The sequence below is a fragment of the Indicator indicator genome, chromosome 19, assembly GCF_027791375.1.
Source record: "Indicator indicator isolate 239-I01 chromosome 19, UM_Iind_1.1, whole genome shotgun sequence".
NCBI lineage: Eukaryota > Metazoa > Chordata > Aves > Piciformes > Indicatoridae > Indicator > Indicator indicator.
Window position 1 is genome coordinate 20,605,608 of NC_072028.1, and position 14,208 is coordinate 20,619,815.

The window sequence follows — 14,208 nt, forward strand, 5'->3', positions numbered from 1 at the left end:
AAGAGGAAGGGTGGGAGCTGGGAACCCACCGGCGAAGCAGCTGCTGCTCCGCGGCTGCCGTGGCTGGCAGGGGGGGCTGGGCAAGGAGGTTGTCCAAGGTGCTCAGCTGCTCCTCCACGTCCTCCTCCCACACAGGCATGTTCTCTGGAGAGGCTGATGGTCACACCAAAGGAAATGGCATCAAACACAGAGGGCCAGAGCTGGCTTCTCCCCACCCCACCCCCCAACCAGGCACAGCAGCGGAAAGCAGAAGGCTTCAAGGTGACCCCAAGCTTGAGGAGCCCAACCCACAGAGCTCCTCCTGGAGCCTGGCACCAAAGCCAGCAGGGCCAGTAAGGTGCCTGGCATTGCAGCCAGGACACTCAGACCTCTTCAGAGCACAGAGCTTCCCAAAGCATGTTTGAAAATATCTCTGTCCTCATCTCTAAGGAGCCTGGGAAGCAGGGAGCTGCCTCTGGGCTCCTCCAAGCAAAGCTGTGTCCCCTCCCATCCCCCCCCTTCACTTGGCTGTGCTGTAGCACACACAAAGGACAACCCCAAGGCTCTGCTGATGGCTAGAGAGTCATAGACTCCTGGAATTGTTTGGGTTGGAAAAGCCCTCCAGGATCAGCCAGTCCAACATCAACCCAACCCCACCATGGCCACCAAACCATGGCCACAAGTGCCATGGTCACAGGGTTCTGGAACCCCTCCAGGCATGGGGACTCCACCACCTCCCTGGGCAGCCTCTGCCAATCCCTCACCACTCTTGCACCAAAGACATTTTGCCTCCTCTCCAACCTAAGCCTCCCCTGGCACAATTTCAGGTCAGTTCCTCTCCTTCTATCACCTGAGACTGGGGAGCAGAGCCCAACCCCAACCTCACTGCAGCCTCCTCTCAGGAGCTGTAGAGAGCAATGAGGTCTCCCTCAGCCTCCTCTTCCCCAGCTCCCTCAGTTGCTCCTCCCCAGCCCTCTTCTCCAGATCCTTCCCCACCTTTGTTCCCCTTCTCTGGACCTTCTCCAGCTCCTCATTGTCCTCCTTGGAGCAAGAAGCCCAGAACTGAACCCAGGATTTGAGGTGTGCCCAGCCCAGGGGCACCACCACTTCCCTACTCCTGCTACCCACACCATTGCTGCTCCAGGTGGCATTCTTGGCCACCTGGGCACCCCCCTGGGCTCATCTCCAGCTGCTGCCAACCAAGCACCCCCTAGGGTGGAGCTTCATTTTCTGTGGTTAAAATGCCCCTGAAGTGCTTTTACCAGGGAAGATGGATTCAGCTGCACTGTCCACCCCCCAGCAGCTCTGCCACCCCCCCAGCAGCTCTGCCACCCCCCCAGCAGCTCTGCCACCCCCCCAGCAGCTCTGCCACCCCCCCAGCAGCTCTGCCAGCCCCCCAGCAGCTCTGCCAACCCCCCAGCAGCTCTGCCAGCCCCCAGCAGCTCTGCCACCCCCCCCAGCAGCTCTGCCAGCCCCCAGCAGCTCTGTCACCCCCCAGCAGCTCTGCCACCCCCCCCAGCAGCTCTGCCACCCCCCCCAGCAGCTCTGCCAGCCCCCAGCCCCCTGAAGGTCTTTTACCAGGGAAGAAGTATTCAGCTGCACTCTCCAGGGAGGTGTTCTTCCCACCCTTTGAGATGTAGGACACATTGAAGATGGAGCTGCTGGTCCTTCCAGCCTCCTGATTCTCCTTCCCCTGGGGGCTGCTGCTGCTGCTGCTGCTGGAGAGGTCCCCCCCCAGGAGGAAGCTCTGCTTCCCATACGCCAGCCTCAGGGTCCGGTTGGCCTTGAACCAGTAGAGGCAGAAGCGGTACCTGCCCAGGGCAGGGGGCAGGAGGTACTTGTAGGAGGAGTTCCTCCTGCTGGGCAGGAAGGGCCTCTTGATGGTGAGGGCCTGGGCTGTGTTCTGGATGGAGATGGTGGCAGGACCATGCTGGTAGACGACGAAGCTCTCCTGGGTCTGGTTCCGGTCGCCGCAGAACCGAAAGTCCTCCTGGCGCTGGCTGCTGCCCCCCAGCCCTGCGTGCCACAAGCAGGTGCTTGAGCTGCAGGGGTGCCCAAGCCCTGCCAAAAACCCCTTGGCACCTCAGGTCCTCGCACCTGGCACCCCCAGGCTCTCAGCCCCGGGCACCCTCAGCCTGTCCTGGCTGGGCTGGGGGGCATCAGCCACCTGCTCCATGCCCTTCCGATTGGCCGCGCTGGGCTCCGGGGGGCTGCAGGACCTCCTGGCTCTGGGCACCATTCCCTTCCAGGTGCCACTGCCCTGACCAGCAGAGACTGGCAGAGGACTTCTCCATCCCCAGAAGGGATGGATGCAGAGCATCTCCTTTCCCTGGACAGGACCCAGTGACCCCAGCAGGGGCACAGCCCCCAGGACACTTCACCCCTGTGGAACCCAAGGCTGCCAATGGCCTTTGGTGCCCTCCTGCCAAAGTTTTGGGGCTGACAATGACTTCCAGCTGCCCAAACCTGGCTCAGGATCCCAGGGACAAGATGTGTTTGGGGCAGTCTACCTTGGAGGGGGGAGAGAAGGAGCAGAAGGAGGACTTTCATCCCAGGTGGCTCTCAGCTTGGTCTCTGGGGAGAAAGCAGAGCCTGGAAGGGTAGAAAGGAGAGAGGCCACGTGAGGGTTTGGGCATCACCCACAACCACAGGGGCCAGGCCATGGAGAGCAAAGGCTGTGCCAGGGGGACAAACCTGACAAACCTGATGGCCTTCTATGACCAGGTCACAACATTAATAGCTGAGTGGAGAGCAACTGATGGCATTGACCTGGAGCTGAGCAAAGCCTTCAGCACTGTCCTACACCACATCCTGCTCTCCAAACTGGTGACACATGGGTTTGATGGGTGGGCCACGAGATGGATACAGAACTGGCTTAATGGCCACACCCAAAGAGTGGCTGTCAATGGCTCCATGTCCCAGTGGAGGCCAGGGACAAGTGGAGTCCCTCAGGGATCAGTCCTGGGACCAGGCTTGTTCAACATCTGTGTTGGTGCCATGGAGAGTGGCATTGAGTGCACCCTCAGCAAGTTTGCTGATGACACCAAGCTGTGTGGTGCAGCAGACAGGCTGGAGGGAAGGGATCCATCCAGAGGGACCTGCATAGGCTGGAGGGAAGGGATCCATCCAGAGGGACCTGCACAGGCTGGAGGGAAGGGATCCATCCAGAGGGACCTGCACAGGCTGCAGAGCTGGGGCCATGACAACCTCCTGAGGTTCACCAAGGCCAAGGGCAAGGTCCTGCAGCTGGGGCAGGGCAATCCCAAGCACTGCTATAGGCTGGGCAGGGACTGGCTGGAGAGCAGCCCTGAAGGAAAGGCCTTGGGGGTGCTGGGGGAGGAGAAGCTCAGCAGGAGCCAGCAGTCAGCACTTGCAGCCCAGAGAGCCAAGCAGAGCCTGGGCTGCAGCAGCAGAAGTGTGGCCAGCAGGGCCAGGGAGGGGATTCTCCCCCTCTGCTCCACTCTGCTCAGACCACACCTGGAGCTCTGGGTCCAGTTCTGGAGCCTCTGTTCCAGGAAGGCTCTGGAGGGGCTGGAAGGTGTCCAGAGAAGGGCCAGGAGGAGGAGCAGAGGGCTGGAGCTGCTCTGCTCTGAGGACAGTCTGAGAGAGTTGGGGTTGTGCAGGCTGGAGAGGAGAAGGCTCCCAGGAGACCTTCTGGTGGCCTTGCAGGATCTGAAGGGGGCTCCAAGAAAGCTGGGGAGGGACTTAGGAGGGTGTGAGGGAGTGATAGGACTGGGGGGATGGAGCAAAAGTAGAAGTGGGGAGATTCCGAGTGGATGTAAGGAAGAAATTCTTGCCCATGAGAGTGGTGAGAGCCTGGAATGGGTTGTCCAGGGAGGTGGTTGAGGCTCCATCCCTGGAGGTGTTTAAGGCCAGGCTGGATGAGGCTCTGGCCAGCCTGATGCAGTGTGAGGTGTCCCTGCCCATGGCAGGGGGGTTGGCACTGGCTGAGCCTTGAGCTCCCTTCCAACCCTGCCTGATTCCATATTCTATGATTCTCTGACACCAGCTGATGCCACACAGGAGGAGCCAGGAGCAGTGGGCACGGAGGGCCAGGGGACAGCAGCAGGGTGGGTCTCTGGGCTTTGGGCACAGAGAAGCTGCCCCAGGAAGCCAGCAGAGGGGCCAACCACCAACCACTCAGCACAGGAGGGGTCCCTGCTCCCCCTCCCTGCTTCATTATCTTGGTTTGGGCTTCGGTTTCTTATCACAAGCGACAGCAGCAGCCGGAAGCAGCCATTTCCTACCCACCACCACCACCCTCCTCCTCCTCAGCTTCTGGGCTGCTTTCAGCTTCTGCAGAGCAGCTGAACAGGCTGCAAACCACTCCATCATTTCAGCTGCTGGGCTGCTTTCAGCATCCGCAGAGCAGCTGAGCAGCCTGCAAGCCACGCCATCATTTCAGCCTGGCAGAAAGGGCCTCACCCAGGCTTGCCCTGGCAATGCCAATCATTGAATGGTTTGGCTTGGAAAGGGCCTCCAAGGTCATCCAGACCAAGCCAACCCCACCATGGCCATCAAACCATGGCCACAAGTGCCATGGCCACAGGTTTGGGGAACACCTCCAGGCATGGGGACTCCACCACCTCCCTGGGCAGCCTCTGCCAATCCCTCACCACTCTTGCACCAAAGAAATTGTTCCTCCTCTCCAACCTAAGCCTCCCCTGGCACAATTTCAGGTCATTTCCTCTCCTTCTGTCACCTGAGACTAGGCAGAAGAGATCAACCCCAGCCTCACTTCAACCTCCTTTCAGGGAGCTGTAGGGAGCAATGAGGTCTTCCTCAGCCTCCTCTTCTCCACACCAAACACCCCCAGCTCCCTCAGCTGCTCCTCCTCAGCCCTGTTCTCCAGACCCTTCCTCAGCTTTGTTGCCCTTCTCTGGACCTGCTCCAGATCCATGTCCTTCTTGGAGCAAGGAGCCCAGAACTGACCCCAAGATTCAAGCTGTGGCCTCAGCAGTGCTGGGTACAGGGGCACCACCCCAGCCCTGCAGATGGCACATGGCTGCCAGAAGCCCTTCTGCCCCCTGGAAGCAGCTGGGCACCATCCTCCTCATCCCCTTTCCCCATCCCTTCCTCAGGCACTCTGCTCCACCACCCATTTCTTGGCATTCATGTGTGGTCAGGGCTCTTGTGACTTGCAACTCAGGCTGGTGCTGAGCACCCCATGGTGCTGCTGCACCCACCCAGCCACAGCCCTCACACTCTCAGCCCTTCCCATCACACTTTGCTGCCTTCCCCACCCCACAAACTGCATCTCCAGCACTGCTGCAAGGCACCCAGCTTCACCTCTTCCTCTCACCCTGCTGCCACCCCCAGGGATGGGTCCTGGTGAGATTCATCCTGCCAGGCTCCAGCAACCAGCAGGAGCCCCTCTGGGGCAGGGTAGCATCACAGAGGGGGGGCAGAGACAAACAATTGTCAATGATCAAAGCCAAACTTTTGGGCTGATCCTGTCCTCTGAGCATAGAATCACAGAATGGCTCAGCTTGGAAGGGAGCTCAGAGAGCATCTGCTCCAACCCCCAACTCTCCACCAGACTTGGTTGATCAAAGCTTCATCCAGCCTGGCCTTGAACACCTCCAGGCAGGAGGCAGCCACAGCCTCCCTGGGCAGCCTGTGCCAGAGTCTCACCTCCCTCACACTGAAGAACTTCTTCCTCAGCTCCACTCTAACCCTGCTCTGCCTCAGCTCCAAACCATTCCCCCTTGGCCTGGCTCTGGACACCCTCAGCAAAAGTTCCTCTGCAGCCTTCCTGCAGGATCCCTTCAGGTCCTGGCAGGCAGCTCTGAGGTCCCCCTGGAGCCTTCTCCTCTGCAGGCTGCACACCCCCAGCTCCCTCAGCCTGGCCTCCCAGCAGAGCTGCTCCAGCCCTTGGAGCATCTTTGTGGCCTCCTCTGGCCTCACTCCACAGCTCTGTGTCCTCCTTCTGCTGGGGACAGCAGAGCTGGAGGCAGGACTGGAGGTGAGGTGTGAGCAGAGCAGAGCCCAGGGGCAGAATCCCCTCTGCTGCCCTGCTGCCCACACTCCTCTGGCTGCAGCCAGCACACAGCTGCCTGCAGGGCTGCAGGAGGGCACTGCTGGCTCCTGGGGAGCTGCTCAGCACCCAACACCCCCAAGGCTTTATCCTCAGGGCTTGGATAGAGCAAGGCACCAAGATGCCAGCCCCATGCACATCCAGCTCCTGCTGCTAGCAGAGTGGTGCCTGTGCCCTACCCCTCCCAGCCCACACTGGGAGACCTCATTAGCCCCACACTGAGGGCTAACCCTGCCAGCAGGTTAATGAACAACCTGAAGCCCCAGCTCCCAGTGTTTAACGGCTGCCAGAAACAGCTGAGGATGCCCAGCAGTGCCCATGTTGATGTGCTGGATGTGCCCTGGATCCCTGCTGGCTGCAGGGAGCTCCAGGAGGGATCAGTGCTGCTGGGAGGAACCTGCAAAGAGGGACACTGACTTTTCAAGCAGGCTCTTTGCCACCAGGCTGAGGGAGCTGGGGGTGTGCAGCCTGCAGAGGAGAAGGCTCCAGGGGGACCTCAGAGCTGCCTGCCAGGACCTGAAGGGATCCTGCAGGAAGGCTGCAGAGGAACTTTTGCTGAGAGTGTCTAGAGCCAGGCAAAGGGGGAATGGTTTGGAGCTGAGGCAGAGCAGGGTTAGAGTGGAGCTGAGGAAGAAGTTGTTCAGTGTGAGGGAGGTGAGACTCTGGCACAGGCTGCCCAGGGAGGCTGTGGCTGCCTCCTCCCTGGAGGTGTCCAAGGCCAGGCTGGATGAGAACTTGAGCAGCTGAGTCTGGCTGAGAGCTGTCCCTGCCCATGGCAGGAGAGGTTGGAGGAGCTGATCTCTGAGGTTGCTTCCAATCTAAACCATCCTATGACCTTACAAAAAAAAAAAAAAAAAGAAAAGCACAGATCTGAGGTGGCAACAAGCTGGGAAACCCCTGGACTGCTTCCAACCAATGCAGCAGTAGGTGAATGCCAACCTTGGGCACCCTGGCACAGAGCTGGTGTGCTGGGAGGGCATCACCTCCAGATGGGCAAAGCTGGATCCCAAGCAGGCTGTTTTCCAGCCCCCATCTGAGCACCCTTGGGTGCCTGGGAGAGGCTCAGGATTTCCTGCAGGGGATGCTGGTGGTGCTCTGCTACCTGCCTGCAGGAAACCCAACAGCATTCAGCCCCTCAGGGAGTTCTGAGAGGGATGCTTGGAGGAGCAGCACAGGAGTGGGATGCAGGGATGGCAAACTGGGCACCAAGTGTGGTCATGGACATGTGTCCAAACAGCACAGACCTGGGGTGGCAACAAGCTGGGAAACCCCTGGACTGCTTCCAACCAATGCAGCAGGAGGTGAATGCCCACCATGGGCACCCTGGCACAGAGCTGGTATGCTGGGAGGGCATCACCTCCAGATGGGCAAAGCTGGATCCCAAGCAGTCTGTTTTCCAGCCCCCATCCTGCTGGGTTGGCTCCACTGGGATATGACTGGGATGCTCCGAGGCCAGGATCAGTCCCTTGCAGCCTTACTCAACCGGGACCAGAAATCCCTGCAGGGATGTGGGAGGGGAGTTGGTATTTCCCCTCCAAGCCCTCGAATGGTCCAGCTCCCCCCCTGCTGCTGCTTCCTGAGCCAAACAATAGCCAGAGTCAATTCCCTGAAAAAGCTTTCACACTAATTCCCCCTCCCCCACCTCTCTCTCCCCCCCACCTCTCCCCACCACCCCCCCCCCCCCCAAAAAGTGCCTTCACAGTGGGGAAAATGAGCTCTGCATCCATGCTGCTGCTAAGCAGCCCTGGAGGGAGCTGGAGGCACCCAGCACACACCAGAGCTGGAGCCTGCTCAGCACCACAAGCAGCGACCAGCAGCACAGGGAGGGGATTCTGCCCCTCGGCTCTGCTCTGCTCAGACCCCACCTGCAGCACTGCCTCCAGCTCTGGGGCCCCCAGCACAAGAAGAGCTGCGGGAGAGGGTCCAGAGGAGGCCACAGAGGTGAGCAGAGGCTGCAGAACCTCCCTCCAGGCTGGGAGAGTTGGGGCTGTGCAGCCTGGAGAGGAGAAGGCTCCAGGGAGAGCTCAGAGCAACCTTCCAGGACCTGAAGGGGCTCCAGGAGAGCTGGGGAGGGACCTGGGACAAGGGCTGGGAGTGCCAGGATGAGGGAGAATGGCTTGGAGCTGGGAGAGGGGAGAGTGAGAGTGGAGACGAGGAAGAAATTGTTGGCAGTGAGGGTGGGGAGAGACTGGCACAGGTTGCCCAGGGAGGCTGTGGCTGCCCCCTCTCTGGAGGTGTTCCAGGCCAGGCTGGATGAGGCCCTGAGCACCCTGTGCTGGTGGGAGGTGTCCCTGCCCATGGCAGGGGGTTGGCACTGGCTGAGCTTTCAGTTCCCTTCCAACCCAAACCCATTCTGTGCCTCCATGAATCTTCTCAGCCCTGGGCAGCAGAGGTGACACACAGCACCACCTCCCCTGGGTGCCCATGGCAATGCTGCAGGTCCCCACTGCCACCAGGGCATCCTCCCTGTGCCACCTGCCTTCCAAATCTCCACTCCCACTCTGCCATCTTCCCTGTGCCATCACACTGAGCTCTGAAATCCTCTAAACCTGGAGGCAAGAGGGGAGGAGGGGAGGGAGGAATCCCCTAAAGCTCTCAGAGATAAAACCTCCTGGGGAGTTGCTGCCACCCTGACTGCTCCTAGGCTGACTTGGCAGCAGAGAGAGAGATTGTGGAGGTGCCACATGGCTTTTGGATGTGGCATTTGTGCCAAGGAGAAGGGAAGATGCTGTGAGGCCTCAAACAAACCCAGGAAACAGGGAGATCCAGGGAGTTTTCTCCCTGTTTTCCCTTCCAGGTCCCTTAGGAAAATACATGGACACTCTGCTCCTGGAGCCTGCAGCTCCTCACCCATGGCCTGGTAGCCAGGGAAGGGCTTGGGAACCAGAGGGGAAACTGAGGCACAGCAGGATAAGCCAGGATGAGCTCCCTGAGAGCAGAGGATCACAGAGCTGCTGAGCTTGGAAGAGACCTTGGAGATGCTCAAGTGCCAACCCTCCCCCCCAGAGCTCACAGTGCCACCAGTGCTGCTGAGCCACCACCACCCAACCACCTCCCTCAGCACCACATCCAGGCAGCTGTGAAACCCCTCCAGGCATGGAGACTCCACCACCTCCCTGGGCAGCCTGGGCCAGGGCCTGAGAAGCCTTTCTGAGAAGGCTTTTTGCCTACCCTCCAACCTGAACCTCCCCTGGCACAACTTGAGGCTGTTCCCTCTTGTCCTGTCACTTGGTGGACAGGAGAAGAGCCCAACCCCCACCTGGCTCCAGCCTCCTTTGAGGGAGCTGCAGACAGCAACGAGGTCTCCCCTCAGTCTCTTCTGAAGGCTCTCCAGCCCCAGGTTCCTCAGCCATTCCTCATAAAGCAGCAGTTTAGTTCAGAAAGAAAACACAGAAGGGGTTGGATTGGAAGGGACCTCAAAAACCATCCAGTGCCAACAGGCAGGGACACCTCCCACCAGCCCTGGCTGCTCAAAGACCTTCAACACCTCCAGGCAGGGGGCAGCCACAGCCTCCCTGGGCAACCTGTGCCAGTGTCTCCCCACCCTCACTGCCAACAATTTCCAGTCTCCCCTCTCCCAGCTCCAAGCCATTCTCCCTCATCCTGGCACTCCCAGCCCTTGTCCCAAGTCCCTCCCCAGCTCTCCTGGTGCCCCCTTCAGGTCCTGGAAGGCTGCTCTGAGGTCTCCCTGGAAGCTTCTCCAAACTGAACATCCCCAACTCTCCTGTTTTATCTTCTTTTATCTTTTATCTTCTTCCAGCACTTCGATGTCCTCCTTGTAGCTGCCCAGCAGCTGGCTCCCACGGCAGGGACCACAGACAGCACCGCCTGGAGCTGGAGCTTCTGGGAGAAGGAAGGGGACCCTGGCACGGACCCTCCCACACACACAGAAGGGGTGCCCCAGCTTTGGTCATCCAGCTGCTTCACAGAGTGGCCTTGTCTTTGGCCAGCAGCCCATGTCCCAGGGGCCAGCCTGCCCGTTATTCATGGCATTGGCATCCGAGCCCTTCCCGTGCCCACCAGGCGGCAGGGTCGGACCCGGAGCCTTTGCTAATGCCAGGGGGGAGCCGAGCAGCAGCTGCCTGCCCACAGCCTGGTTGTGGCTATCAGCTTCTCTCAGGCCATGGGGTTGCACCCAGCACTCAGCACCCACCCCCCGCCTCCTCAGCTGAGTTTTGCCAGCAAGACAAACCCAGATCCAATGAAGATTCCCATGGGAGCGGCACCGCTCCCTGCCAGGCTCATCCTTCGCCAGCTGCTGGCAGCCATTCTCTTCCCAAGCAGGCCTGTGGAGAGCCCAGGGGAGGCTGGCACAGGCAGACTGCTGGTGTCTGAGGCTTCTGCAGGTGGATGTTTTGCCTCACATTGGGTCATGACAACAGGTTTGAATCTCCAAAGCCACCGCAGACAGAAATAGGGCAGCAGACTCGAGCAGCTGCTCCCCTGGCACCTGCCCAGCACCACCTGGGCTCAGCAGCTTGTGGCTTCAGCAGGGATTCAGCAAATGCCCTGCAGAGGACCACCTCTGCCTGTGGAGAGTGGATCAGAGAATCAGAGAATCAGTCAGGGTTGGAAGGGACCACAAGGCTCAGCCAGTGCCAACCCCCCTGCCATGGGCAGGGACACCTCACACTGCATCAGGCTGGCCAGAGCCTCATCCAGCCTGGCCTTAAACACCTCCAGGGATGGAGCCTCAACCACCTCCCTGGGCAACCCATTCCAAGGTCTCACAACTCTCATGGGGAAGAACTTCTTCCTCATAGATCATAGAATCATGGAATGGATTGGGTTGGAAAGGACCTCAAAGATCATCCAGTTCCAACCCCCCTCCCATAGGCAGGGGACACCTCCTGTGGTTGCTCAAAGGTTCCTCCAGCTTGGTCTTCAACAGTTGCAGGGATGAGGTGTCCACAACCTCCCTGGGCAACCTGTTGCCAGTGTCTCATCACCCTCATGGGGAAGAACTTGATGAACATGAGAACCAAGTGGCACAGGTTGTCTTTCCTTGGCACCCCGTGCCACATCACCAGCCTCCCTCAGCCTTCTTCAGGGACAATCCCTTGGCCTTCTCCTGCTACCTTCCCTCCACCCAAGCCACCCCTTTGGGTTTTTAAGCAACTCCCAAAACACAGAATCACAGGATGGGAGAGGTTGAAAGGGACCTCTGAGACCATCCAGTCCAACCCCCCTGCCAAGGCAGGGTCACCTAGAGAAGGTCACACAGGAACAGGTCCAGGTGGGTTTCGAATGCCTCCAGAGATGGAGACTCCACCACCTCTCTGGACATCCTGTCCCTTCCCAGGTCTTGTCCCACTCCATGTGAGTAAGGTTCCCATTGCCTGCCCACACCAGGGGCTCCAGGGAAAGGAGGTCCAGAGTGGTGCAGAATAGCCCAGGACCACCCCAAATCAGGCTTCCAGGCATTTGGCACAGCAAGCAGCCAAGCTGGAGCCCAGCAGGGGTGAGCCTGGTCCTGGCAGGCTTTGCTCTTCCATGGTGTTTGATTTTGCCTGCAGAAAAGGCAAGCAGAGCCCCAGCAGAACCTGCAACACCCAAGGAACCAGGTGAGAGGCTGTGGGGCTCCCCCCCTCAGATCCCTGCCAAACCCCAGCTGCTGGGAAAGGAGTTGGTGGGGTTGGAGCCTTGCTGAAAAAGAACAGGCGCTGGCAAGCTGCTGCCCACCTGGTACCATTGGGAGGGTGCCCTGCCAAGAGGTAACCAGCTCGCTGCCTGCAAATCCCCTGCCCCACCACGGAGGCCACCACAAGCCCCCTGGAGGTCTCCCCCCCGTGCTGGCAGCCCGCAGTTGCTTCGCAAACCTGTCGCTCTCCGAATAGCAGCCCCCAGGCCCCGTGGGATTAAGAGCTGGACTGCGACCAAGAATGTAGCAGTTTTAGTCCTCGCCTTAATTTCAATGCAAATGCAAACCCAGCAAGGGGCAGGGCAAAACCCCCTGCTCTGTGGTTGCAGTCGCAGGCTTTAAAGGAGTCGCCCCTTCCTCTCCCCCCCTAATTCATCTCCAAAACACTCCTGGCTCCCTGGCTGGCAGTGGAGCTTGGAGGGAGGTTACTGCAGCCCTCGGACCGTGAAACAAGCTTTGGCTGCCTTCCCTCCTCAACAACCACTCGGATTTGCTGCCAGGAGGTTATTCCAGGAGACTTCATTTCAATTCTCCAGCTGGTCCTTCCAGAGGGGCACAGCTTCAGGCAGCTTGTGGGCACGGTGCCCCCACCTCCCCCCTCTCCTTCCCACCTCCCAAGCATCCTGCAACTAGCAGCAGCATGCCAGGGCCAGCAGCAGAGAGCTGAGGTATTGCAAGAGGAATCCCTCCCAGGAGGCATATTAGGGGAGGTAGATCACCCCCCTGAGACATGCCAGGGGTCCCATGGGGATGCTGCACCCTCTGCCACGGGGGAGGAGAAGCAGACACAGGGGTGTGCTGGTGGTTCCCCCAGGGTGGAAAGTGCAGCCAGAGGCAGGACCCAGGCTGGTGGCAGGGGCTTCACTGGGCTCAGCTGTGCTGGGAACAGCTGGTCCTGGGTGACTCTGGGAGGCTCCAAGGGCTGAGAATTCAGCCTGGCTCCGGGGCAGGCGAGGAGCAGCCACGTTCACCAAGGATGGTTGTTCCTCCTGGCCATGAGCTAAGACCCCCAAGTCCCTGTCCCCACTGACATGTCACACCCACTGCTCAGGCATGGGTAGGCAAAATGTCCCCTTGGCCTCAGAGAATCACAGAGTTGTTTGGGTTGGAAAAGCCTTCCCAGACCATCCCCTCCAACATCAACCCAACCCCACCACAACCATCAAACCATGGCCCCAAGTGCCATGGCCACACGGTTCTGGAACACCTCCAGGGGGGGGGGGGGGGGGCGGCGGGGGGAGGTGGGGACGGGGGGGGGGGGGTGGGGGGGGTGCGGGCGAGGACGGGGGAAGGGCGTCAAGTGGGATTGGGGGGGAAGAAGGGGAAGTTGGAGAAAAATAATTAGAGGGGGTTATTTTGGGGGGTGTTTGGGGGGGTTGTGGTGTTATTGTGGTTGTGTTTGTGTGGGGGTGGGGGTGGGGGTTTTGTGGGTGGGTGTTGGGGTTTGTGGTTTGTGGGGGGGTTGTTGTTTGTTGGGTTGGTTGTTGGTGGGTTGGTGGTGGTGTGTTGTTTTGTTTTGTGGTTGTGGTGTTGTGTGAGTTTGTTTTGTGGTTGGTTAGGTTTTGGGTTTGATTGATTTTGTTGATTTTATTTTTTGTAGGGGGGGTTTGTAATTGTGAGAGGAAATTGTATTTTGAAATAAGATAGAAAAGAGGATAGAATGAAAAAGGAAAGGAGGAAAAAGAAAATTAAAATATGATGAAAGAAATGTGAGAAAATGGATGGGGGGAATGATATAGAAAAGGTAAGGTAAGTGGGTAAAAGTTAGATTTTATAGGTTAAAAATTAAGAGAGGGAAGAATAATAAAGAAAAAGAAGGAGATAAGATAACAAAGAGTACGACCGAGTAATGACGATACGACTAGGAGGTTAGAGGGGGAAGTAAAGAGAGAGAGAGCATAGAGGTACCCTGATAAAATGACCGGATCAGGATCAGCTAAGAGAGTTACATGAATAACGGAAAGGACGGATAAGCGAAGCTCGGAACCCTGCAACCCTGCCCGGCTCGGCACCGCTCAGCTCCGTACCTTGCGGCTCGGTTGGGCACCGCTCGGCACCTTGCAGTCCAGCCTAGCCCGGCACCGCTCGGCACCTTGCAGTCCAATCCAGTCCGGCTCGGCTCGGCTCGGCTCGGCTCGGCTCTGCTTGGCTCGGCGCAGCGGGACAAACGCACCCGCCCCGCCCCGCCGCCCCCCGGGGCAGGCGCCGTGACTCAGCGGGGCGGGACCGGCACCGGTCGCGCCGCACCGACTCCTCCGAGACCCCCCGGGGAGCGCTGCGGGGTCACCAATCCCCGGTCACGACACCTGCTCGGCTCTGCCCAGCTCAACCCACCCCAACTCAGTTCAGCTCGGCTCAGCTAAGCCCGGCTCTGCCTGGTAGCACCGAGCTGGCAGCACCGGGCTGCCCAGCCTCACCCACCCGGAGCAAAACCACTCGGCAGTGGAATGAGCAGGGGGCTTGGGGGGGAGGGGGGTAGCGTTAGCTGGGAGCCAGGGTGCCCTGTCCCGCTGCCCTTCAGCTGGGGCTGGCGGGCATCCAGTGCCTGCAC

At 59.5% G+C, this 14,208-nt stretch overlaps 1 protein-coding gene across 1 annotated transcript in view; it reads right to left on the reverse strand.

The window, feature by feature from the left end:
• The window catches only part of VAC14 (VAC14 component of PIKFYVE complex), a 34,703-nt gene extending 20,982 nt beyond the window's left edge, over window positions 1–13,721 (reverse strand). The window contains exons 1-4 of the mRNA XM_054389665.1: window positions 13,685–13,721; window positions 2,490–2,571; window positions 1,558–1,995; window positions 30–153 (exon numbers count right to left, since the gene is read on the reverse strand). Coding sequence (XP_054245640.1) covers window positions 30–153; window positions 1,558–1,995; window positions 2,490–2,529 — 602 coding nt within the window. The 5' untranslated portion in view covers window positions 2,530–2,571; window positions 13,685–13,721. The remainder of the gene's footprint in view (window positions 1–29; window positions 154–1,557; window positions 1,996–2,489; window positions 2,572–13,684) is intronic.
• Between the last annotated feature and the right edge of the window lie 487 nt (window positions 13,722–14,208).